We start from the raw sequence: 26,851 nt of genomic DNA, 5'->3' as shown, positions 1-26,851 counted from the left end.
GGGTGGGAGAAGTATAAAATACAAGGACACCAAGGACTTCCAGGACAGAAGTTGGTATTTCAAAAAACTGGATTTGGGGCGAAATTAGCGGGGGTAGAAAAGATCAAGGTTTTGGATGGGGGAAGATAATATATGGTGGTGAACAGCTGTTTTAAAGACCTGGAGGGTGGAGTGGGATTGAAGAGAGTGAGGGAGTTTGTTCCAGAGGTGGGAGAAAAGAGGAATCAAGGAGTGAAGGTGAGCAGAGAGTCTTGATTTTGGCAGTTTAGCCATAGGAGGGTTGCAGGCAGATCTTGTGCGACATGCAGGAATATTTGGGGGACAGAGCCCAGAGAGAGCTGGGGGGGGGCAAGGCCAGAGAGGAGTCGGTAGAAGACGGAAAGACCACCAACCTGCCTGCGGTGAGTGAGTGAAAGGCCCTTGGAGTTAGCTTCATCGCGGGAGATTCCAATGATTCTGAACGCTTTGGTTTCAACAGCGTGAAAACGAGCTAGGTGTGAGGCAGGAGCACGAGCCCAGAGGGGAGAGCAGTATTCCATTGAGCTGCGGATGAAAGCCTTGTATGTGGTGAGGAGCTCAGGTGTGCCAAGGAAGGACTTCGCACGACGGAGGATGCCCAGTCGGCGACTGGCTTTGGAGGCCAGATTTGAAATGTGGTTTCCCCAGGAAAGATCATGGCAGATAGCGAGACATGGCAGATAGTGAGACCCAAAAGCTTGAGTGACAGAACTTCTTGGAGAGGATTATTCAGAAAGTGGATGGGAGGGTTGTCCAGTCGGTCTTTTCGGAGAGACATCGTAAGAGTGTGAGATTTGTCAGGATTGAAAGACATGTTCCACTTGTTTGCCCAGTCTGTGATTTTGTCCAGGTCTGCAGAGAGTGAGGAGGCAGCAGACTGCCGATCTGAGGGATGAAGAATGGAGCGACAGAGAGTAGAGTCATCAGCAAAGAGATACAGAGGATTTTCAAGAGAGTCAGAGAGATCATTGATGAAGACCAGAAAAAGGACAGGGCCAAGAACACTGCCTTGTGGAACTCCAGCCTGAACAGGAAGAGGAGATGAGAGAAACCCATTCAGGGCCACACGTTGACTACGACTAGAGAGGAAGTCCGCCAGCCATGCGTGGAGATTTCCATGGATACCAAAAGAGGAGAGTTTGGTGAGCAGAGCGGGGTGCCAGACCGTATCGAAGGCACGTGATATGTCAAGGGAGACTGCTCTAATTTCCTGTTTGGCATTGAGGACCTCCATCCATTGTTGAGAAAGCAGAAGCAGCATGTCCAGAGTAGAGTGTCCAGGTCTGAAACCAAATTGATGATCAGAGATCAAGCCATTGGAGAAGAGGAAAGATTTCATATCTGAAGCAATGATGGATTCCATGACTTTGCTGATAATTGGGAGAAGGCTGATTGGTCTGTAGTTGCTGGGATCTGTTTTTGCACCTTTTTTGTGCAAAGCGGTGATGTTGGCAGATTTCCAAGCAGATGGAAGATGACCTTGAGCAAAAGAGAGGGTGAAGAGAACAGAGAGAGGGAGTGAAAGAGCGGAAGAACAGGATTTTAGGACCCGTGGGCTGATGCCGTCAGGTCCAGTTGCAGAATCCGAGTCGAGGGTTGACAGAAACTTTTCCACCTTGTCAGGAGGAAAGGACACAGAGTCCAGGAGCAGCTGGGTACGACTGGGTACGGTGGGTACAGAGAGGGATGGGTTTGGGACACAAGATTTCGAGGCAAACACAGAGTTGAGGCATTCAGCTTTTTCATGTGCGGAGTCAGCCGTGTGGCCATTTGAGGTGAGGGAGGGGATGGAGGGGGAACAAACACCAGAAACAGATTTGACCAGACGCCACCAGGATTTGGAAGAGGGAGACAGATAAGAGAGTTCGGTCCTGAGAACGGAGAGATATTGTTTCCTGGCTCTCCTGAGGGTGGACACACACTTGTTTCGGGCTTTGTGAAAGGAAATGAGATTTCCTTCAGTTGGATTTGCTTTCCAGGAGACGAAAGCAAGTTGTTTCTGGGCAATAGCCTCACCACAAGATTCCGTGTACCATGGACGGGAGGAAGGGTATGACAACAGAAGACGAGATGGGATAAATCTGTGCATGAGAGAGAGCAGTTTGCTTTGGAAGAATTCCCAGGGAGAATTTATGTCAGAGGCAGTAGAGATGGGAGACCAGTCCAGATGATTGATGGCTGCTTGAAGACCGCGCCAGTTGGCCTGAGTGAAATGCCAGACTCGTCGACGCTGAGGAGGCTCTCTGAGAATGGTCAGAGAGATGTCCACTTTAACAAGCACATGATCAGAAGAGCCGATTGGAGCAGAAGAAGAGCAGCAGACATTTTCAGGGAAGTTAGTCATAACCAAGTCCAGAAGAGAAGATGCTCCGTTGACTGAAATCCGGGTCGGGAAATTGACAGTTTGTGTCAGTCCCAGTGAGTCACAGAAGTCCTTTGCTGAAGAGCCATGGCTGGTGAGAGAGGTACCCACACCCAGCCAACTGGCATGGTGACAGTTGAAATCACCACATATGAGGAAGAGAGAGTTGGGATGGGTAGATAGAAGTTGGTCCATATTCTCAGACAGCGAGATGTAGATGGAGTCATCACTGTTTGGTGGACGGTACAACACACATATGAACAAAAGGTGGGAGCGAAGGGGAAGCCGTAGCCAAAGGTATTCCTGGGGGTGAGGTGGAGAGAGGGCAGTGCAGGGCGAGTGAGGAAGAGAGTTTTTTATAAAGATAGCAACCCCACCTCCAGGACGAGGCTCAGGTCTATCATACCGGAGTAGGGAGTAACCTGGGAGAGATACCAAGGAATCAGAGACATCATGAAGGAGGAAAGTTTCTGTTAAGCAGATCACGTCTGGTTTGTCAGAAGCAACCTGTATGGAGAGATCAGACATGTTTGAGCGAAGGCCCCGGATGTTTGAGGTCCATACTGTTAAGGAAGAGGAAGGGGGAGCATCGGATACAGAACAGGGGGGGGGGGAGCGGTAGGGTAAGATGTGGAAGAGGAGGAAGAGGTAGGGAGAGCTGTTGAAGGTGTGTCAGAGATTACAGAATAGCTCGGAGAAAGGGAAGGATGGGGCAGACAAAAGGTTTGATGGTGATTGGGAGAGGTGCAGTGAGGTGTTATTTGACGAGGGGGAAGAGCGAGGCAGAAGGTTGAGGGAGATGAAGGTGAAAGTTGGAAGGGGGAAGAAGTGGGGAGGACGCTTTGAGGGGGAGGGGTGAGAGGGGAGTCTAGGAGGGGAGGAGCGAGGGAGAGTCTCAGAGGGGAGGGGTGTGGGGGGAGATTTGAAAGGAATGGGTGATTGGGAAGATTTGGAGGGGAGGGGCAAGGGGGAAGATTTGAAAGAGATGGGTGATGGGGATGATTTGGAGGGGATGGGCAAGGGGGTAGATTTAGAGGGGAGGGGTGATGGGAAATGGGATTTTGGGGTGATGGGATTTTGAAAAATGTACGATTAATGGGAAACGAACATTTATTGCAAAATGAGTTTCTTGAGACATTCGAGTCAAAAATACGTTTGAGGACGCTGGAGGGAGGATGGAGTGCTGGAGAGTTTAGGGAATGAATGAAAGATGCACTATAAGAGATGGAATTTTTTTTTGGAATGAATGGATTTGGTGAGCAAGTCGAAAGCATCCTTTTATAGAAGAAGAAGAAAAAGGTGTTATAGAATATGACAGAATACAGGTCTTCAGGGTTCAGATGAGACATTTTTTAACAACGTGATCACAAACAGCGTGGTCGAAGAATGAACGAACGAACAACTAAGAACGAATAAACGAATAAAAACGGAAGGAAATGTTTTTGTGTTTTTTTTTGTTTGTTTTTTTTTTGAGATTTTAAAACAAGGAAGTATGGGATGAAAAGACCGTGAAAACAGAGACCGGAAAAAAATTTCAGCGTGATCGGAGAACCGCTGAGACAAAAACAAAGCCTAAAGCCAAGGTTGGACACAGTAGCCTAGTACTACACTTAGGCCTCAGAATACACGATGAGAAAGACCGACGATTCTGTACACAGGTACAAAAAACCAACGCCAAGAATACTATTAAAGACACCCCAATAGGTACATACAAGACCAGTTTCGACAAAAACACAATTGTGAAAAGTTACTTAACTTCGAAAGCGAGCGTGCATGGACAGCTTTGAAGAGACGAGACCTCCAATCTTGCGCATGCGCAGCAATATGGGGGAGATTTGGAGGGGAGGGGAGATTTGGAGGGGAGATTTGGGGAGAATATGGGGGAGATTTAGAGGGGAGGGGCAAGGGGGAAGATTTGAAAGATGGGTGATGGGGAAGTTTTGGAGGGGAGGGGTGATGGGGAAGTTTTGGAGAGAAGGGGTGATGGGGAAGATTTGGAGGGGAGGGGTGAGATTGGATTTTAGAAACTGTACGATTAATGGGAAACGAACATTTATTGCAAAATGAGTTTCTTGTGACCGAGTCAAAAATACGTTTGACGACGCTGAAGGAGGGGTGGAGTGCAGGAGAGTTTCGGGAATGTAGAAAAGAGGAACTGTAAGAGACGTAATTTTTTTTTCCGAATTAATAGATTTGGTGAGCAAGTCGAAAGCGTCCTTTTTTGAAGAAGAAAAAGGTGTTATAATATACGACAGAATACAGTTCTTCAGGGGAAAGTTTAAACATTTTTAAATTGAGCAGTGAAAACTATCTGGGAAAATGGAAAATGGAAATGGGGGTGAAACACGTGATCGAAGAACGAACAAACAAATAAGAACAACGAATAAACAAATAAGAACAGAGAAGGGGAAAAAAAATTTGGGGGGGGGGGGGTTTTTTGTTGAGATTTTAAACAAGGAAGTATGGGGTGAAAGACTGGGACAAAACAGAGAACGAAAGTAATTGCAGCACAATCGACGGACCGCTGAGAGAAAAACAAAGCCTCATGGTCGGACACGGTAGCCAACAGGCTACTAGGCCTTAAAATACGCGACACGAATAACCGACGATTTTGTATACATGTATGTAAAATTAACACCGAGAATCTTACTAAAGACACACTATATGTACACACACCGAAATATAGATACAGTTTCAACAAAAACACAACAGCGATGTTCACTGTTTATAAACAAACCCACCATATCCGCGCATGCGCAGCAGCCTGGTTGGCAAAAGCGCAGTGTTTTCGTTTTGCACAATGGCGTCGCTCGACACACGTGATCGTTTGAGTATTTTAATAGTCTTGACACTGTTGCAAAATCTCGGTACAAATCAAAGTTGAGTTATAGGAATGGTGAGGATATTCTTCCAGATCCATTTGCATTGAAAGGATGGCAAAACAATCCATCTTGCTGGCCAGATTTGAACTTCAGCAACGTGTACACGTACTTGATCGACACACCGGGTATCTACACAAGGGAGTCACTGAAGGCATTCATGTCACTGGAGGCATACAATTTCTTTTTAAGTGGTAATGTGAAGCCACTGTGGTATCATGCGATCGGATGTACCATTCTGCTTTATCAAAGGCAAAGTCATACCATCACAGCATCTCAACAACAAACCTCATGAGGCCTGGGTGTGTGTGGGGAAGAAGGAAGCTTCTGTCTACTGTGCACATTGTACATGTATGGCTGGGTGAGTGATAAATATTGCCTTTTGAAGTTTGTCAATTACATACATTGTGCAATATTTATGAGTTTTGATTAAACAAAGAATGATGTTGTTATTGTTGTGTGCCCACTCCAGGTTGGGAGAAGTTTGCAGCCACGTCGCTGCAGTGCTTTTCAAAATAGAAGCCGTCGCTGCAGTGCTTTTCAAAATAGAAGCCGTCGCTGCAGTGCTTTTCAAAATAGAAGCCGCAGTGAAGCTGGGATTAACACAGTCGTCTTGCACAAGTGAAGCATGTCAGTGGAACAAGACATTCAGAGAAAAGGTACCTGTCCAATATTTTAAAACATTCGTGTTTCAGAGATTATTTTATGTTCTATTTTGATCACAGTTTGTTTGACCCTCGTACTCTGTGTTTGTACATATTTTTTCAGTTGAACCCCAAGTCTGTGGTCGACTGCAAGGATTTGCTCGAACGTAACCGCCAGAAAGAAGTCAAAACTGTTGTATGCCAGCCCAGACAAACACTCCCTGATTTGGATATGCTAAAATATCTTAAAGCTGTCTGTACAAATGCAGCATGGTTGGTGTTTTGCCAACCAAAACAAAGAGCGCGGTCACGTGATCGGGTACGTGACGTCACGGTAAACATCGCTATTGTGAAAAATTACTTTACTTTGAAAGCGTGAGCGCATGGACAGCTTCAAAAAGACGTGACCTCCAATCTTGCGCATGCGAAAAAAGCATCAAAGTATTATCCCGGATGTCGTGTAAGGTGTATCTTCGTCCGCAATACAGGGAGTGGGTTATGTTAATTAGCTCAGGGATTATGGATAATTTATCCTTTGCATGTCGTTACCTCGAATTTATTTCCGATGTCACTTTTGGCACCACACCATAGACACTAGCAGAAATCACGCATTCAAACACCCTAATTAAAAAGATAACTGGAAGTCATGCATCGAGCCCTACCGCTGACGACCCCGACTTGGGAGGCACACAGGACAGGCGGGCCGAGGGCCACGCCCAGAAGGGCAGTGATTGGTGGAAGGGGATTTTGATTGGCACAAGGCCGGGGTAAGATGGGACTTGCAGATATGAACAGGGAAGGACTGGTAGGAAGTGACTCGCTGATTGGTGAACACCCCAGATGACGTCAGAGCCTGGGTGATAAAAGAACGCGCTAGCGGACAGTTTCACTTCTCCTCTTCTTCTTGCCTTTTCACTCTGGCATTTTGTTCTCCTCCTTGGCTCCTCGCTGACCGAATTCCCTCTTGCGCTTTTTCTCGCCTGGACCTCATACGAGCAGTGGCATTTTCTCTCGGGCTCAAGGGAGCGAAAGTGAACGACTGTGTTTGGAGATCTTGCTGGTGGTGATGAGGAGGAAGAGCCACGGCTTTCCAAGCAAGAGTGATGGGTGGACGAGCGCTGCTGGCTCGTTGCAGTGCAACACACAGCGAGGCCTGGGTTCCCGCCAAGGCCCCGGACGATTGCGACGAGACCCCACCAGCAATCAGACACAGTTAAGTGCACACAGATGGTATTTATTTGAGTTATTTTATCCTTTGTCTGTGTTCGGGTCTGCTTGGGAGCGCTCCAATTTAGGACATTTATTATTATTTGACCGTGTTTTATTTTGTTGCCGGCATTTCTTAATAAAGCCAGCATTTCCTTGAACATTTTAAACTCGTCTCGGTTCAAGTTGATTTATTGCAGGTTTGAGGACTGCCAGTGGGATCTGTGAAGTTAAGCGCTCCGGTTGCTCCGGTTTCTCCCACTCCCTCTTGTTTCCCCACACGTATTCTCCGCCATTGGAACTGAACGCCTCGGAGTAACAGCTCGTTTGGTCATCCGTGCTACCTAAGGTGTTCGCCAAGGGTAGTCACGTGACAATATCATTAAAATATTCCAAATATCTCGAATCGTAACTAGAAAACACCATGCACGAGTTCATTTTGAGTGAACCAACTCCACCAATAAACATTCATTTCTGCCTGCGATACATTTCTGTCAAAAAACACTGCTGTTCCACATTTACATCATGTCTTGACCAATCAAAACTTGCCTTCAAAAGAAGCAATAACAATGCACGAAGGCACCTTCTGGAAGAGTTCAAAACCAATCCCGACAAACTACACTGCCCTGTTGGTTCAGTGGCTTTTTCAGTGGCTAAATTCAGTCTCATTCAGTCTCAACTACAGTCTCAACTAAATTCAGTCTCAACTACACTCAAATTCAGTCTCTAAATTCATTCAGACTAAATTCAGTGGCTTTTATTTTTGCTTTGGGAAACTTTGACTGCACAACTCAAGCTTCAGCTACTCCACATTGAAAAGTGTTGAAGCGACAAAGTGGGAAAGGAAATGGTTGAAAATAAAATGTGAAACCATCAAACCAGCTCAAACAACACTTACTAGGTTCTCCAGGTGCTTGTCCGTCTTCGTCTTGGTCTCTATCTCCTCCAGCTCTTCCTCTTCCTCTTCTCGGCCCTCGGCTTCGCATGCCACCTCCATCTGTTTCAGCACAACAAAGTTGAACTTTTATGATTACTACCACCACTATGAATGAATGAATGAATGACTGAATGACTGAATGATCGTTTTAAGGCGATTTTTCCAGCTAGAGCGGGGGTTAGCCTTGCAGGCCCCATGACAATCATGGTTCCCTGTTTGAGGCAATGTTTTTTTTATGGCCAGATGCCCTTCCTGGCGCCAGCCTTTAGTCGCCTCTTACAATGCGCAGGGATACGGTGTACCTATTCTAAATCGGGGTACACACCGGGATCATTCATCCCAGCAAGCTGGTACTCAATTTGCCGACCTCGGAAGGATGACAGGATGGATGCCACCACCCTGGCGTTAATTCAGTGATCGACCAGAATTCGAACTCGGGATCCTAGGATCCCAAGCCTGTGCCCTGACTGCTGAGCCAGCACCAGGCTCAAATACTACTACCACTATAAAACCACCTTTAGAAGCCATTTTCCCTGCAGAGAAGGGGTCGGCCTTTTTTTGGGGGGCACCGTGGTCCCCTTTTTTGAAGCAATGTTTTACGGCCGGTTGCCCTTCCTGCCGCCAACCCTGTTAGTCACCTCTTGCGACACGCAGGGAGGTTGCGACACCAGTAAGCTGGTACTCAATTTGCCGACCTCGGAAGGATGACAGGCTGAGTCAACCCCCCTGGCGTTAATTCAACGATCATGCAAGATTTGAACAGAGGATCCAAGGATCCCAAGCCGGCACCCAAACCGCTAAGCCAACACCAGGCTCTACTACTACCACTATAAAAAAACCACCTTTAGAGGCCATTTTCCCCCGCAAAGCGGGGGTTGGCCTTTTTCGGGAACCATGGTTGTTGTTGTTTTTTGGTCCCCTTTTTGAAGCAATGTTTTACGGCCGGATGCCCTTCCTGACGCCAACCCTTTTTGCCGCCTTTAACGACAAACAGGGAATTACCAGTGAACTGGTACTCAATTAGCCGACCTCGTAAGGATGACAGGCTGAGTCAACCCCCCTGGCGTTAATTCAGCGATTACTACTTACTACTATATGGGGTATAAAGTATAAAGTCCCTATGGGGAACGAAGGGGTATAAAGAGGTCTTATGGCACTGAGTTACTACTACCACTATAATGCCCTAAATTACACCCATCTTCTTATGGGATCAGGTGGGGAACGTTATTGGCCCAAGTATACCAGGAACCTGCTGACCAGGCCTAATGCCCAGCCTAAGGCAATTTGACAGATCGAGTAATTTGTTCAGGCTGCCGGCAAAAACTCGCCTATTTTGAGACACTGCAGGATCTTTAACATCCACCAATGACCAATGATGGCAGAAGAGTTTTCAGGATTAACATCTGCATCACCCTCCCAGCACAACACCTGGATGAGAGTTTATAGCTGGGTCAGGATTCGAGCAGAGGTGAGCTACACACCTTATCACTGCCTCAGGACGGACATGACAAATAGGGCCTGGTCTTGTTTAAACATTGCACGGGATGGGAACTCACCACTTCGGCCTCCTTTAAACAGAGCTCCATCTTCCTCAGGCGTGCTGCGAAAACCACCTAGTTGAGAGGAGTAAATGAATAAATAAAAAACCAGCAACGGTGAATAATGAATCATTTTAGTTTGAACAGTGATGGAGTTCACAACAGCACCATCTGATCAAGTGCCCTGCACATCAAGGCACCAAACCAAAGGAGAGACAGCAACAGCTGCAGTGGCCACGAGAGCGCCACAACATAACGTCTAGAGCTGCGAGCCGGCTCATTTCACCTCCAAAGCTCATTTGACCTCCCCGTGCATGGTACCCATCCAGCTTGGCTCTTGAATCATCTGCTGCATCTACAAATCATCAGGAAAATGCACGTGAAGAGCAATACAACAGTTTCCACAACAATCAAATAGAAGTGTTAATGGAGGACAAACTGATACAATTCAGTTTCCTGTAATAAAGGAGACTGACAAAACAGAAATGAACGTGACCACCAGAGACAAAATAGAGAGTTGTACATTTGTAGTGTGGATTGGCATACCCCTGTATACCTGTAGACTCCTTTATACACTGAAGACCTCAAGACCACTGAACCTTAGAACCCTGAAAAGTTGAGACCATCAAGACCCTAAAACACCCCTAAGCCCTATAAGATGCATTATGACCCCCACAAAACCTTTAAGACCCCCTCCTCCCCCCAAGACCATTAAGACCCACAAGACCCTAAATGTTCCATGACCCAAATACCCTTTAGGAAGATCATTTCGATCCCAAAAAATTTTTAAGTACCCTGAATACCCTTTTGCCAGTTTCGACACCTTCAACCTTTCGACCTTTAAACTCCTTAAGGTTTCCCATTCGATGATCCATACATCAGTAGTTTTGGGGGGTCAAAGGGTCATAAAAAGGGGACTAAAGTATTTAGAGTTTCAGGCTCTTAAAAGGGCCTAATGGGGTCTAAGTGGGTCGAAGTGCAAAAGGGCAAAGGTATCCAAAGGGTCTTTCGTTGTCCAAACGGTCTTACGTTGTCCAAACGGTCTTAGAAAGTCAATCGGTCTGAAGAGTATTGAAGAAGGTGTATGCGTCTCAAAGGGTCAAAATTGGTTATGATGGGGTGTGAAGGGTCGAAAGGGGCCTAAAGAGGTCTAAGGGGTTTCAAGGATCTAAAGGGAACTAAGGGGTATAAAGAGGTCTTATGGCACTTTTCCACCGCGGTACCGTACCGTACCGTGACCAAAATCCGTTTTTTTCGTTTTTCCATTGCCAAGCGAACCATACTGTACACCTTAGTACCTGTGCTAAATTTGTTACCTGCTATAAATAGGTACCAAGCGAGCCAAACCCGAACCCATGGGTGGAGCTAGCAATACTGCAGACTGTTGAATGGTCAATCACAATCGTCACAGAACCGTCATACAATGTTCAGAACTAACCTCCATTTTGCAATACCACAATTCCGGAGAGAAGATATCGAAAGCATGAGCGATAATAATCAGGAAAAAAATACATGGAAAACCTGGTGAGTTCAGTTTGGTCTGCTGCTGAGGTACAAGCAAAAGTGTCTCTTTTTAACTGTCCTCTTTCTGGCATCTTTCAGCTTCTTCTCAAACACTTCCTTCTCAAACACGTCTTCTCTCTCTTTTTGCATTTTGCGAAGAAAACTAATCTATACTTTGAGAGCTGTTGGTCTGTCTGTCTGTGTCGTCATTTTTCTCAGAGATGGCTGAAAGGATCTTCGTCAAACTTTGAGGTTCATCAACGAGTGCCTGGGCGTGTTTTAGGCAAAAAAAAAAAAAAAATGTTGAAAAGAAAAGTTCATTTTTTTGGGAATTCTAACAACAAAAAAAAGAAAAAAGAAAAACATCGCTCGATAGAGCCCAAGCCTTTTTGATTAATACAACAACAAGCAACACGCATTTTAAGGCCATTTTCCCTGCGAGAGCGGGGGTTAGCCTTGCGGTCCCCATGACAATCTTCTCCATTTTGCCCTATTTTCTGCATCTCTCCTTGTTAACCCCCTTGCCCGCATTTCTTCTTCCACCATCTTTAGCCAAGTCTTTCTCGGTCTTCCCCGTCCTCTACTTCCTTCTACATTCATTTCCAACACTCTTCTCAACCAGTCACTTTCATCCTTCCTCAATACATGACCAAACCATCTCAACCAGTTCCTCTTCACAGCATCAATCACAGGCTCTATTCCCATCATCTTTCGCAATTCATCATTTGTCTTCCTCTCTCTCAACGATACTCCGCACGTCCACCGAACCAATCGCATTTCCACCCTTTGTTGCTGCTCTACATTCATTGCCCATGTATCGCTCCCACAAATCATAACACTTCTCACACATTCAGCATACACCTTTCCCTTCAGCTTCAACAACACTCCCCTCCTCATCAGCACGCCACTCAGTTCCCAAAACTTATTCCATGCACATCTCACTCCAGCAACCGTTGCCGAGTCTGATCCACCTTCTCCATTCAGCATGTCTCCGAGGTAGCAAAATGTTTTCACACCTTCCAGCTTCACGCCGTCTCCAAGATCCAACTCAACATTTCCTCCATCTGCAGCTCCCTCTGTGCACACCTTACATTTGAATGTAGCTGCCACACTGGTTAATGACCCTCTCAGACCATTACATTTTTGATGAACCCACTCAGCGCACATTGCTGCCACACTGGTTAATGACCCTCTCAGACCACTACATTTTTGATGAACCCACTCAGCGCACATTGTACATTGAATGGAGTTCACTCCGACACCCTTCCTGCACACAGCCACTTCCCAGTTCTTTCCACCTCACCACATGCTTTACCGATTGCCATCACCTTCGTCTTTCCTATATTCACCTTCAGACCTTTTGTCTCCATACATTCCTTCCACTTGTTCATCTTTTCCTTCAGTCCATCCATACTTTCCGCAATCAACACCAGATCATCTGCATACAACAACTCCCACGGTAAACCCTCCTTTACGTTCTGAGCCAGCACCTCCATCACAGCTACAAATAGTAGTGGACTTAGTACCGACCCCTGATGCACTCCCACCTTCACCTCAAACTTACCACTGTTCCCGTCCTTCGTCCTTCCAGCTGTGCGCGCTCTTTTGTACATTGCCATCACTACTCTGATCAACCATTCCTCCACTTCTGACTTCCTCAATGCCCATGTCAATACTTCGCGTGGAACCCTATCGAATGCTTTCTCCAGATCAACAAACCGAAGAAACAACTTCTTCCTCTTCTCCATGTACTTCTCCTGCAACTGCCTCACAATAAAGAGTGCATCTGTCGTTCCTCTCCCTGGCATAAATCCAAACTGCATTTCGTCAATCTTCACCTTCTTCCTTATCCTCCTCTCCAACACCCTTTCCAATACCTTCATTCCATGCTCCAATAACTTTATCGTTCGGGACGAGCCACACTCCAGAGGGTCACCTTTCCCCTTGTTTCGAGGGACGAGGGTACTCAGTTCCCAATCCACTGGAATGCGGCCTTCTTTCACCACCAGATTACAGATCTCTGTCATTCTCTTCACACCCCAACTTCCTGCTGCCTTCAACATATCTCCCACAACTCCTGTCGGCCCTCCTGCTTTTCTCCTCTTCATTGCTTTTATCGCTTCCTCAACTTCCTTCTCGGTTATCTTCTCTGCCAGTCCTAAAACTGGGTTACTCTCTATGTTGCCATCCCATTCATTCTCTGTATTCAACAGCATTTCCATATATCTTTTCCATCTTCCTTTAATTCCATCTGGGTCCACAACGATTTGTCCCACTTCATCCTTCAAGCAACTCACCCCCATCACATCACACCTCTCTTTCGCTATCTGCTTTGCAATCCTGAATACCGCTCTCTGACCCTCTTCCGAATCCAAGCTTTCTCCGAACATTTTCCTACATGCCTCCTGCGCCTTTGCTACCTCTTTCTTTGCTACCTCTTTCTTTGCAGCCTTCTTGGCTGCCTTATAACTTTCATGCTCTGCTTTTTCTGCTCCCGTACCCTTCACCTTCTGCCACTCCTTGAACTTCTTCCTCGACTCGTCAATCCTCTTTCCAACTTCATCATCCCACCACGTTTCCGAGTGCCTCGGTGGTCCTTTTGTCCATCCACATACCTCACCAACGGCTCCTAACAGACTGTCTTTCATTGACATCCAACCACATTCAAGCTCAACCACATCATGCTCTACCCTACTCAGCCTCTCTTTTAATGCCTCCCTTACTGTCACCTCTTTCAACCTCCACACCTTCATTCTCGGTTGGGACTTCACCCGCCGAGCTCTCCTCGCACCTTTAACCCTTATGTCGCAGACAACCAAGTGGTGCTGTGAAACAGCCTCCTCCCCCAGGAACACCTTTGTGTCCCGGAGGTGCCCCCTTTCTAGCCTACGCACTATCAGGTAGTCAACAGTTGTCGTCGACCCACCTGACGTGTATGTAACAAGCTTATTATCCCCTTTCTAGAACTGAGTATTACAAATCAACATATCAGCTCCATCAGCAAACTCCAAAATCCTTTCACCTTCTCCATTTCTCACACCATATCCGTCACCCCCATGAACTCCCTCAAAACCGTCCATACTCCTTCCCACATGTCCACTTAGGTCTCCTCCTACCACAACAACTTCCTCATCTTTCACATTTTCCATCAGCTTCTCTATCGCACACCAGAACTTGTCCTTCTCTTCATCGCTCCGACCAACCTGCGGAGCATATCCCGAGATGACGTTCACCAAGAGCTTTCCAATCATCATTTTCACCATCATCAACCTATCACTCACTCTCGTCACACTCACCACACTGTCTACAAACTCCTCAGAAAACATGACACCAACACCATTCACGCTCTCCAGGCACCCTTGCCACACAAACTTGTATTTCTGTCCCTGCCTACCCTTCACCATTCTCACACCACTTCCCTTCCATCTCGTCTCTTGCACACAACATATGTCTACTCTTCTTCTGACCAATACTTCCACCACTTCTCCTGATCTCCCTGTCATTGTCCCTACATTCCATGTCCCAAACCTCAGAAACCGATCTCCACTTCGGGCTGTACCCTGCCCACATGTAGTTGTAATTGTCATGGTTCTCTTTTTGAGGCAATGTTTTTATGGCCGGATGCCCTTCCTGACGCCAACCCTCTTAGTCGCCTCTTACGACACGCAGGGATACGGTGTACCTATTCTAACCAGGGTACACACCGTACACACCGGTTCAAGTCAATTCATGTAAAAGCACAAGGATGGCCGAGTCTTCCTCCCAAATACATGACACGTACAAGCTCCTCCACAAGCTTGAGAGCACCATTGATAACAAAGAAAAGGTTCGTTTACACTGCACGTTAAGTAGCTAAGATGGCCAGGTGTACAGAATGTAAACGCAACACTTTCGAAAGTGAGATCCTCAGTGAGCAGAAACACTCGGAGCCCTCAAGCACGTCGTGCAAACGAGCTGCAGGAAGGAGGCCTCAAGCACGTCGTGCAAACGAGACTCAGGAAGCAGGAAAGGAGGCCTCAAGCACGTCGTGCAAACGAGCCTCAGGAAGCAGGAAAGGAGGCCTCAAGCATGTCGTGCAAACGAGCCTCAGGAAGTAGGAAGGGAGGCCTCAAGCACGTCGTGCAAACGAGCCTCAGGAAGCAATCCGAGGCTCGTTTGGAAGATCTGTCTTCCAACTTCCATAAGGAAGAATAATAGCTCTTATGAGTCTTCGTAATATTTCACTTAATTTACCGAGCATCTAAAAATTATTCACTCTCTATTCTCCTTCTGAATTTAAAACTACGTAATAGCGCGTTCCTGTTTGTCCCTTGGTTTGAGATTCACAATACTGTTATGTCGGGAGGGTAGAGGAATATCTCGAGTCAGGTAGATCTGAATAGGTAACATGCTTCGTCTGTCGCGATAGGGAATCTACCTGTAATAAGTTCCATGTTTAGTCCGGTTTGTCGGGTAAGAGTATACCTGTGAACATACCAGGATGTTCGGGTGTTAGATAGTGTCGGGATTAAAGATAACAGCCCTTGTGTGTCACACCTGGTAATCAAACCTTTGTCCCTTATGGCAACGCACACCTGTAGACACTTAGATTGGCCCTGTAGAGCACACAGTAATTAAATTCCCTTCCCTGACAATGACTTTGGAAGAAAACGGACAGGGAACCAGGCCAGGACACCGCCGATGATGGCTGCCGCCGGTCACATCACGAACTTGTATAGCAACATGCCCAGGAGGCATGTGATTGGAGGGAAGTCGCGAGGAGGTTCGGTGGAAGGCGCTGATTGGGTGGCGCACCAAGGCTGACGTCAAAGCCCAGGTTATATAAGGGTGCGCCAAACGACATTTTCTCTCTTGCGCAGCTCTAGCCCTGGTGCTCTGGCTGTCTGGACGTCCTTGAAGCTCTTGCGTTTCTTCTTGGTCTTGAGAGGTCCTGGTGGTCGTTGACTCGCCATCTGCGTGGTGCTTGGAGCGGTGCCCGGTGCTTGTGCAGGAGCGGGGCTCGGTGCTGTGAACGGGCGGGACCTCGTGTGCGAACGGAGAGGACGTTGGCTCGGCCCTTCGTGGTGCTGGAGCGAGGGACCTCGTGGTGTGCAGCAGAGCTCGGAGCCGCGTGGGGACAAGACGACGGACAGTTAAGGCTGCACTCACACCCCGCATTTAATCGCACATGACGTTTTCTTCTATTTATTCATTTTCCTGTGTCTCATTTCTTTAGTGAGGTGTGTGGGATCCCAATTTAGGCCCATTATTTGATTACCGTCGTGTTTCATTGTTTTGGGTTCCGTGAATACATCGCTATTTTTGTACATTAAATCTTGTCGTTCGTGAGTTCATTAATTCCCTGCAGGATCGAAGCTGCAGTCGGCGCGCTCCAGGTAAGCGCATGTACCACAGCTTCCACTTCCCTTCTTCCTCCCGCGTTTTATAGGTGAATCTGTGTTTGGTCGTCGCCTCAAGTAAATCCGTTCTGGTCCATCCGCTGTCCCTGGTATTAACCGAAGGGTCCGCGCGACAATACATTCCATTGAAAGGCTCACAATAGTGGCTGAATATTCCCATTTATTATTTCTCTCGTGAAATGTTATTCCATTACCAAAATGTCACTCGATCAGATTTTTTCCATCTTTTTTTATGATGTTAATAACTAATAAAACCAACCAACTTGGTCCATTGCAGAATCTGATTTGTTCATTTCCATTTTCCATCCTCCTTCATTTCTCATAAAATCCATGTTTTATGAAAATCAATATACGTTCAAGTCTGGTGTTTCATTTCCTTTATCGATCCAGCAAAATTTTCTGTACTATTATTTTTCCCGCAACATCTACCCCTAATACACATCCATACCTACAGCACAATTTACCTGCTGATAAAATTCAAGTTTATATATATCAAAAATCCGTGAGCAGAGTACTCTGGTAAATCCGTGTAAGATCCCTTACAAATTTGGCTAATTTTACTCCCACAGGCATATCATTACCTTTTAATGTTATGAAGCTCATATCCATAAATAGCTTTGTGTCCTCACATAAGCATGAAAAATGGAATCCCAAGGTTACTCACAATTTCCTACTGTTAATTAATGGCTGCTTGTAACTCAGCACATCAAAAAAAAAAATATTTGCACTTCCATCTGCCTTTTCAAAAGAGATAACCTTCATAATCAAATTGTCTTTTTGTCCCCGGTCGCACCGCGGAGCAAAAGGGGGACTATGGTTTTCCCCTCCGTCCGTGTGTCCGTCCGTCCGTGCATGCGTAAGCGAAGGACCGCATTCGAATTTGGTGTATGGGTGCAACCCACGTCAAAATCCAAGATGGCCGCCACCATGTATGTCTGACGCCATGTATGTCTGAACCTTGTGAGCGGAATATCCTGAAAAATAAGCGAAGTACCAACTTCTAATCTGGTGTGTGGGTGTATCTCGGCATAAGGAAGAGTGCCCTTGAAAATTGGGTCGCCACGTCAAAATCCAAGATGGCCGCCACCATATATATGTCTGAACCTTGTGAGCGAAATATCCTGAAAAATAAACGAACTACTGTTACGGATTCGTCACTTCCGTTGTTGTGGTTTTCATCCACTGTAAACATTTTTGATTCCATGTACTATTATTGTTGTGGTTTGAGGGAAATGGAGGTTACTATTTTCAAAAGGTAAAAAAGTTAATGTTTTAAATGAAACCGGAACCGGACGACGACGAAGAAGAGGAAGAGGAGGAGAAGAAGGCGGAGCGAGTGAGTCGGACAAGAAAGCCGAGTTGCTTTGAGGTCCTGAGCGAACGTTGGCGAACGAAGGTCACGTGTGAACTTCGGGTTTCCCAGGAAAGGGATTCCTGCGACAGAGTTGTTATCGCTGTGACAGATCAACCTGCGTGTCAGGTTTTGTGGTTGATTCCGGAGAGAATCATCAGAGTGCCATTACGCCACGAGAACGGGCCGTCGGCCATTTTGACTAGCGAAGGATTTGCGCATCGTTCAAGGTTTTTCGCCTCGCTTTAATTCTTCCTTACTCTGCCTTATTTTCTTCACATCCGTTCGTTTTAGAGTTTTCCATCATTGACCACCTGTGGCACGATTTGGCCAACGTTTAGGATCGGGTTTAGTATTGCTAATGGTTCGAGCCGCGGGCTGCTAATCCGCTCGGCAAAATAACATCTTGTCCGCGGTCTCGAACGGGGTTGCCCCCCTGCCTTGTGGAGGGAGCAGGGCGGCTTCAGGAGCGGAGACGGCCAGTGAAAATAAAAGGGGGATTAACCCCCCTCTTGCTAAGGGGAAGAGCCGTACTCCTTTTCCGCAACAATTGAACAGGTCACGGTCGGGGCGGTCACGGTTTTTCGAAGCTGTTCCACGATCTTCACGCACGCTCGAAGTTAAGTAATTGTCACATTTGTATTTTTGTCAAAACTGTATTTATCTTATGTGTGTGTACCTTTTGCGTGTCCCTCGGAAGATTTATCGGTGTTAATCTTTCATACCTGTAAAAAATAGTCGAGTATTTCGTGCCACGCGGCCGAGTTGTTGAAGCTTCCGACCTTGAGGGCTGGTTCTCTCCGGGCATCCAAAGCAGTTATTTTTTCATACGTGTGTTTGTCAAATTTCAACTCGTTATTTTATCGTTGATGCGTTATTGTTTGTTTATAGTTACTTTTGGTTTGAATTTCCTGTAACTCGTAATTAATTAATCGTGTTCTGCTCCTCGTGTGCGGACTTGTACCCCCGTAGGTGTTTGTTAACTTAAGTCCCCGACATCATGTTTTGCTTGGCTCTTAGTTTTCTCCCTTCTACCCCGAACATAATACTCTTTGTCTAACGTTTTAAATCCCCACCCCCCCCCCCCCCAAAAAAAAGTAAAAATAATAACAATAACCAAAAACATTTATTTTCCTTTCTCCACGTGTGCTGTTGTCTCATCCTGTACTTTCTGTCCAGGTGTGCTGTTCGCCCTGCCCCCATTATCTTCTTGCCATCCACCTTTTGCCCTGTTCACGTGACTCGTGGTGGTCCCTCTTGGCTCTCCCCCCCGTTGGTATTTTGTGCATATAAGATTGTTTACGGTTCTGTTTCAATATTATATAAATATGTTTAACCTTTCCCCTTCAGTGTTTTATTCAGTGGTATATTACAACACGCTGTTTTTCTTCCTGTTTAAAAGGCTTTTCTCAATTTCCTCTCCAACTCATTCCACGTCAAAAAAAAGAAATTCAATCTCTTATATGTCTCCCTCACAACATGGTCTAAATTCACATTCATTCCACCCCTCCTCCATCGTTATGAATCGGATTGCTAACTTGAAAATCACAACAAACCCAATTTGTTATCAATGTTCGTCTTTCATTAATCATCCACTTTCGAAACTCCCCTCTTGCCCCTCGCCTCCAAATCCCCCCCCCCCCCCCCCTTGCACCGACACTCCTAAACTCCCCCCTTCACTCCTAAACTCCCCCCTTGCCCCTCCACTCCTAAACTCCCCCCTTGCCCCTCCACTCCTAAACTCCCCCCTTGCCCCTGCCCTCCTAAACTCCCCTCTCACTCCTCCCCTTCAAAACTCCCCCCCAACCCCTCCCTTTCAAATCTCCCCCCATACCATTCCTCTCCAATTCTCCCTCCTCCCCCTCCTCCTCAAAGCTGCCTCCTCCCCACTTCATCTCCCTTCTATCTCATACCTCCACCCCCCCCCCAACCTTCTACCTTCCTCTGCCCCCCCCCCCCCCCCCTCAAACAACCCCTCACTGTGCCTCATCCCTTCACCATCAAACCTTTCATCCTCCTCATCCTTCCCTTTCTTGGAACTCTTCTGTAATCTCTGACACACTATCAACTGCGCTTCCTACCTCCCCCTCTCATCCTTCATCTTACCCTGCTCCTACCCTCCCCTGTCCTGTACCCGATGCTCCCCCTCTCTCTTCATTAACGGTATGGACCTCAAACATCCGGGGCCTTCGCTCAAACCTGACTGATCTCTCCATACAGGTTGCTTCTGACAATCCAGACGTGATCTGCTTAACAGAGACTTTCCTCCTTCAAGATGTCTCCGATTCCTTAATATCTCTTCCTGGATACTCCCTCCTCCGGTATGATAGACCTGAACCTCGTCCTGGTGGTGGGGTGGTTATCTTTATCAAAAACTCTGTTCCTCACTCTCCTTGCACTGCCCTCTCTCCTCCTCACCCCCAAGAGTACCTCTGGTTACGGCTTCCTCTCCGCTCCCACCTTTTGTTCATATGTGTTCTGTACCGTCCTCCAAACAGTGACGACTCCATTTACATTTCACTATCTGACAACATGGACCAACTTCTATCCACTCATCCCAACTCTCTCTCTTCCTCATATGTGGTGACTTCAACTGTCATCATGCCAGCTGGTTGGGTGTGGGTTCCTCTCTCACCAGTCATGGCACCTCAGCAAAGGACTTCTGTGACTCACTGGGATTGACACAATCTGTCAATTTCCCGACCCGGATCTCAGCCAATGGAGTATCTTCTCTTCGAGACTTGGTTATGACAAACTTCCCTGCTAATGTCTGCTGCTCTTCTTCTGCTCCAATCGGTTCTTCTGATCATGTGCTTGTCAAAGTGGACATCTCTCTGGCCATTCTCAGAGAGCCTCCTCAGCGTCGACGAGTCTGGCATTTCACTCAGGCCGACTGGGACGGTCTTCAAGCAGCCATCAATCGTCTGGATTGGTCTCCCATCTCCACTGCCTCTGACATCAATTCTTCCTGGGAATTCTTCCAAAGCAAACTGCTCTCTCTCATGCACAGATTTATCCCATTTCGTCTTCAGTTGTCTTACCCTTCCTCCCGTCCATGGTACACTGAATCTTGTGGTGAGGCAGTTACCCTGAAACAACTTGCCTTTGCCTCTTGGAAGGCTAATCCTACTGAAGGCAATCTCAGTTCCTTCCACCAAGCTCGGAACAAGTGTGTCTACCCTCAGGAGTGCCAGGAAGCACCATCTCTCCACACTCAAGAATGAACTCTCAAACCTGTCTCCTTCCTCCAAATCCTGGTGGCGTCTGGTCAAATCCGTTTCTGGTGTTTGTTCCCCCTCCATCCCCTCCCTTACCTCAAATGGCCACACAGTTGACATCGCACGTGACAAAGCCGAATGCCTCAACTCTGTGTTTGCCTCAAAATCTTTAGTCCCAAACCCATCTCTCTGTTCCCACCTTTCCCAGTCGAACCCAACTGCTCCTGGACTCTGTGTCCTTCTCTCCTGACAAGGTGGTGGAGTTTTTGTCTAACCTCGACTCTGATTCTGCAACTGGAACAGACGGCATCAGCCCACGGGTCCTAAAATCCTGCTCTGCCGCTCTGTCTCACCCCCTCTCTGTTCTTTTCACCCTCTCTTTTGCTCAAGGTCATCTGCCAGCATCCTGGAAATCAGCAAACATTACCACTTTACACAAAAAAGGTGCAAAAACAGATCCTTGCAACTACAGACCAATCAGTCTGCTCCCAATTATCAGCAAAGTCATGGAATCCATCATTGCTTCGGATATGAAATCTTTCCTCTTCTCCAATGGCTTGATCTCTGATCATCAATTTGGTTTCAGGCCAGGTCACTCTACTCTGGACATGCTGCTTCTGCTGTCTCAACAATGGATGGAGGTCCTCAATGCCAAATAGGAAATCAGAGCTGTGTCCCTTGACATATCACGTGCCTTTGATACGGTCTGGCACCCAGCTCTGCTCACCAAACTCTCCTCCTATGGTATCCATGGAAATCTCCATGCATGGCTTGCGGACTTCCTCTCTGGTCGTAGTCAACGTGTGGCCCTGAATGGATTTCTCTCATCTCCCCTTCCTGTTCAGGCTGGAGTTCCCCAAGGCAGTGTTCTGGGCCCTGTGCTTTTCTGGTCTTTATCAATGATCTCTCCGACTCTCTGGAAAATCCTCTCTATCTCTTTGCTGATGACTCCACTCTCTGCCGCTCCATTCCTCTTCCCTCAGATCGGCAGTCTGCAGCCTCCTCACTCTCTGAAGACTTGGACAAAATCACAGACTGGTCAAACAAGTGGAACATGTCTTTCAATCCTGACAAATCTTACACTCTTACTATGTCTCTCCGAAAAGATCGACTGGACAACCCTCCCATCTACTTTTTCAACAATCCTCTCCAAGACGTTCTGTCGCTCAAGCTTTTGGGTCTCACTATCTGCCATGATCTTTCTTGGGAAAACCACATTTCCAAGCTGGCCTCCAAAGCCAGTCGCCGACTGGGCATCCTCCGTCGTGCGAAGTCCTTCCTCGGCACACCTGAGCTCCTCACCACATACAAGGCTTTCATCCGCAGCTCAATGGAATACTGTTCTCACCTATGGGCCAGTGCTCCTGCCTCACACCTAGCTCGGCTTCACGCTGTTGAAACCAAAGCTTTCAGAATTATTGGAATCTTGGATTTTGACGTGGCGCCCCAATTTTTAATAGAGTTCTTCCTTATGCCTCGATACACCCACACACCGGATTAGAAGTTAGTAGTTCATTTATTTTTCAAGATATTCCGCTCACAAGGTTCAGACATTTACTTTAAGATATCGCGCTCACAAGGTTTAGATTTGGTCACGGCCATCTTGGATTTTGACGTGGCGACCTAATTTTCAATAGCGTTCTTCCATATGCATAGTTGCACCCACACACCAAATGAGAATTCGGTCCTTCGCTTACTTTTATAAAGATATTGCAGTGCACGTACGCACGGACGGAAGCACGCACGGACGGAGGGTAAAACCATAGTCCCCCTTTCGCTCCGCGGTGCGATGGGGGACAACAACTGCTCATTCTTTGGCCAATTCCATCAAATCATACTCTTGGGATTCAAATCCAGAGTAAAAATGAGAAAAGAAGCACGCAGCCACAAAGTTGTACATAAACGCCAATCACCTTGGAATGGCCTTTTGTCTACTTAACGGTTAAGGTGGCTTGAAGGAATAGCCTTGAGCCTGAGCCCTTTGTGCCATTGAAATAACACCGGGTCTAGTTGACACAGCCTGTCATCCTTCCGAGGTCGTCAAAATGAGTAAGAGCTTACTGGCGAAGGGGGCGTTGCATCAACGGCACAGTCGCACCTCCAGAAAGTGATGCAGCCAAGCAGCCACAGGCATACATACCACCACCACCTTAGAATAACCTCAGAATGCCAGGCCTTTAAAGTTCAGTGCACATTTATATTGTTGTGGTTTTGGAAAATGTACCTCTGGGGGGAGCGCATCCATGTACACGATAGGAATCCCGAGCTAATTATTTCTTAGTCGATGTAAAGGGAGACCTTTGATTGTCTCGGCCCTCGGGGTTTGGGAATGGTAACATGTGTTGCAGGTAGTTTAGTCTATTTACTCCCAGTATGATGTCTCCAAATTTTCAACTAACTCTTTCTTTAAATCCCCATTTGGTTAGTTTTAACAATCATTCCTTCAATCCAACTCAGACCATTCCAGCAATCTTTCAATCTACATTTGGTCCATGTTCTCAATCCATCGTTTCAATCGGTCTATTCTCTCACTTGCAATTCTTCTGTTCAATTCAATTCTTTATTCTCACCTTCAATCCATCTAATCATCCGACTCTTCACGCGTTCATTATTGACAATTAAGCTCCATCCAAACTCGCACCGACAATTGAATCCGATCTTGGTAAGAATTCATTTTTTTCTTTTTGTCTACCAAGTCGAGGCTCGTGTAAGAGCTAAGAAGAATGTATTAGCAAGAATCCTCCAGATCAGCAGACTTATTTCTTGAACCTCTACATTTGTCACCTGAAACGCCCTTTCAAAAACACCAAATGCAAGGAGCCTGAAAGCCGGATCATTCAACATGCGCTACATACTGTCCAGTAAACTAAGCAGAGTCGCTTAATATACGCACAGTACAGAGGAGCATTGGCAGGTGAGGGCTCCGGGGCATGCTTCGCCCGGGAGGGGCGGCGGGGCTACGTTGAAAAACCTACTCATGATGATGCTACTTTCCACCAACTACATCGCAAGTACCGCTCCTTCTTTCTGGATGCACAACGGCGGGGAAAGGCTGCACATATCGGAAGTTGCTCGCATGGACTGTGCTTGCTTGGAAGCCGTGAATGCCCTGTGTGGAAAGTATAAAGCCCAGAATGCGGCACGGTTCATGGCTGATGTTGTTGTGTCGCCCCAAACAGTTCTCTCAAACAAACCTGCAGTATGAAGACAGCCGATTGATCTCCCAAGAGCGACACAGCGACACACAGATCCCCCACTTCCAGGATGGTGAACCCCAGACTTCACAAAGTCAGGGCCACGACATAGTTAGCGAGGAACAGAGATAGTGAGAGAAACAGAGAAAGGGATAGAGAGAGAGAGAAAGAATGAGAGAGAGACTTGCATTGGGATGGGGGGGAGGGGGGGGGGGGTTCAACCGCCACGAAACCTCGAATAACAAATGAGGAAAGCTCAGATACGTAGACGTGCCAAACACTGGCAGGATGGACAAGGAAGCATTTGTTGGGAAAATAAAATTGTGACATGGGTACTGCAAAAAGAAAAATTGCAAGAAAATGTTGAACAAAGAAAGCATCACCCATGAGAGACTGTGTGAAATCTCTCATCTTTAGTGACAAACAGGACCTTACCTGCAGATGAATCCACGTCAGATGTGCCATCGAAGCGCGAACTCCCTCGGCCAAAATTTGAACCATGGGATTGGTCCCGTGGAGCCCACCTTGTTGCTCCTGCCCTATGGCCTGTACCACCTGCAATGTAAACAGAATATACTGGAGGGTTCATAGAACGCCTTAACACCTGTGCAATCTTGAGAAGAAAAAATTACATGGAAAGGGTCTTTTAAAACCCTTTCTTTGCGTTTCCGAGCACAATCTATATTTCCTATAATCCACCATTTTATCTGAATCTTGATATACGCCAACGCCGAGAGCGTGAGCTGCACATTGGTAAAGATGGTGTAAAATTTTGTCCAAGTTTTCCGAAAAGAAAACCCTCCCATCTACTTTCTGAACAATCCTATCCAAGAAGTTCTGTCGCTCAAGCTTTTAGATCTCACGATCTGCCATGATCTTTATTGGGGAAACCACATTTCAAAGCTGGCCGCCAAAGCCAGTCGCCGACTGGGCATCCTCCGTCGTGTGAAGTCCTTCCTTGGCACACCTGAGATCCTCACCACATACACAGCTTTCATCCGCAGCTCAATGGAATACTGTTCCCTCCTCTGGGCCGGTGCTCCTGCCTCACACCAAGCTCGGCTTCACGCTGTAGTCAGGTTCACTATGTCAATAAATTACATTTCGTTCAAAATCATGGTAGATTAGCAAACCTATACATTTTTGGAAAGGTTATAGCATAAGGAAACTAAAAATCAATGTTTACATTTGGAGAGATATCTGTATGGCGGGCATTTTGGATTTTCAAAATGGCCACTGTAAAATACATATTTTGTTCTATTTCTGCCTCTAATTACCCTAAAAACTTTTAAAAATATACTAAACCTATATTTTCAGGGACAAGGAATCCAATGAAAGTATCAAATTAGTGCTATGGGGAATGGTAAGACACGAATCAAAGGTTTTGAATTGCAAAATACTGTCTTTATATTCGCGATAAGTTGCATAATCAAATACATGTTATCATTTTGTACAGGCAGTTAATAACATCAAAATGTGTCACAATAATTCATATCACCAAACATACACAGGCAGTCAGCAAAATCATATATACACATGCAGTCAGTATAACTTCACATCTACACAGGCAGTCAATGGCAAAATATACACAGGCAGTCAATGGCATCAAACATACACGATTACAGAATATGCCATTTAGAGTTCATCATCACTGTCCTGTGTGTCGTATCCGACAATATAGTCCGCATCGTTTTCACAGTCCGTTCCACACAAGCAAAGGTCGGTCAAATTGATTGGCAAATCGAATTGGTCGAATGGTCGATCGAATCGAAATGGTCGAATGGTCGATCGAAGCGATTGGTCGAATGGTCGAATTGGTCAAATGGAATTGGTCGATTGGTCGAATCGAATTGGTCGGAATTGGCAAATGTAAACGTGGATTTTCAGATTTTCCATGTAATAACGTTTCCAAAAATGTATAGGTTTGCTCATCTACCATGATTTTGAATAAAAAAAACAAAGTGAACCTGACTACTGTTGAAACCAAAGCTTTCAGAATCATTGGCATCTTCTACGATGAAGATAACTCCGAGGGCCTTTCACTCACTCACTCACTCACCGGAGGCAGGTTGGTCTTTCTGTATTCTGCCGACTCCTCTCTGGCCTAGCTCCCCCAGCCCTGTCTGTGCTCTGTCCCCCAAATATTCCGACAGGTCGCACAAGATCCTCCAGCAACCCTCTTATGGTTAAACTGCCGAAATCTCGGCTCTCTGCTCACCTTCACTCTTTCATTCCTCTTTTCTCCCACCTCTGGAACAAACTCCCTCACTCACTCTCTTCAATCCCACTCCTCCCTCCAGGTCTTTAAAGCAGCTATTCACCACAATCTCTTATCTTCCCCCATCCAAAACCTTGATCTTTTCTACCCCCGCTAATTCACCCCAGATACACTTTTTTGAAATTCCAACTTCTTTCCTGGAAGTCCTTGCAGTGTCCATACGTTTTATACCTCTCCCACCTCCCCCCAAGCCCTCTCCCTCCTACAGTTCTCTTGATGGCCCTGCTCTCAAATGTTGTGTTTGTGTCCTTCCCCCTCTCTCACCATCTTGTCTACCGCTCCCCTTATTTTGTGTTTTATGTGTCGGTTTGACTTTTTGTGTGA

General features: G+C 46.5%; 2 protein-coding genes across 3 annotated transcripts in view; one reads left to right on the top strand and one right to left on the bottom strand.

The window, feature by feature from the left end:
• The window catches only part of LOC137426625 (putative ATP-dependent RNA helicase DDX4), a 101,034-nt gene that overhangs the window by 27,739 nt on the left and 46,444 nt on the right, over positions 1–26,851 (bottom strand). The window contains exons 8-11 of the mRNA XM_068115331.2: positions 24,685–24,804; positions 9,871–9,939; positions 9,603–9,659; positions 8,008–8,106 (exon numbers count right to left, since the gene is read on the bottom strand). Coding sequence (XP_067971432.1) covers positions 8,008–8,106; positions 9,603–9,659; positions 9,871–9,939; positions 24,685–24,804 — 345 coding nt within the window. The remainder of the gene's footprint in view (positions 1–8,007; positions 8,107–9,602; positions 9,660–9,870; positions 9,940–24,684; positions 24,805–26,851) is intronic.
• LOC144892433 (uncharacterized) lies at positions 5,341–7,591 on the top strand. 2 transcript variants are annotated; one of them, XM_078779217.1, is made up of 4 exons: positions 5,360–5,620; positions 5,732–5,918; positions 6,028–6,222; positions 6,903–7,276. In XM_078779217.1, exons 1-4 carry the CDS (start codon positions 5,478–5,480, stop codon positions 6,936–6,938), a joined length of 561 nt encoding a protein of 186 aa, XP_078635343.1. In that variant the 5' UTR covers positions 5,360–5,477; the 3' UTR covers positions 6,939–7,276. The 2 variants fall into 2 exon arrangements, with proteins under 2 accessions (XP_078635342.1, XP_078635343.1); XM_078779216.1 differs by having other exon boundaries at positions 5,341–5,620; positions 6,028–7,591.

Source organism: Myxine glutinosa, chromosome 5 (assembly GCF_964187855.1).
Source record: "Myxine glutinosa chromosome 5, kmMyxGlut1.1, whole genome shotgun sequence".
Classification (NCBI taxonomy): Eukaryota; Metazoa; Chordata; class Myxini; order Myxiniformes; family Myxinidae; genus Myxine; species Myxine glutinosa.
The sequence above is the reverse complement of the archived record's forward strand: the minus strand, read 5'-3'. Positions and strand labels throughout refer to the sequence as shown.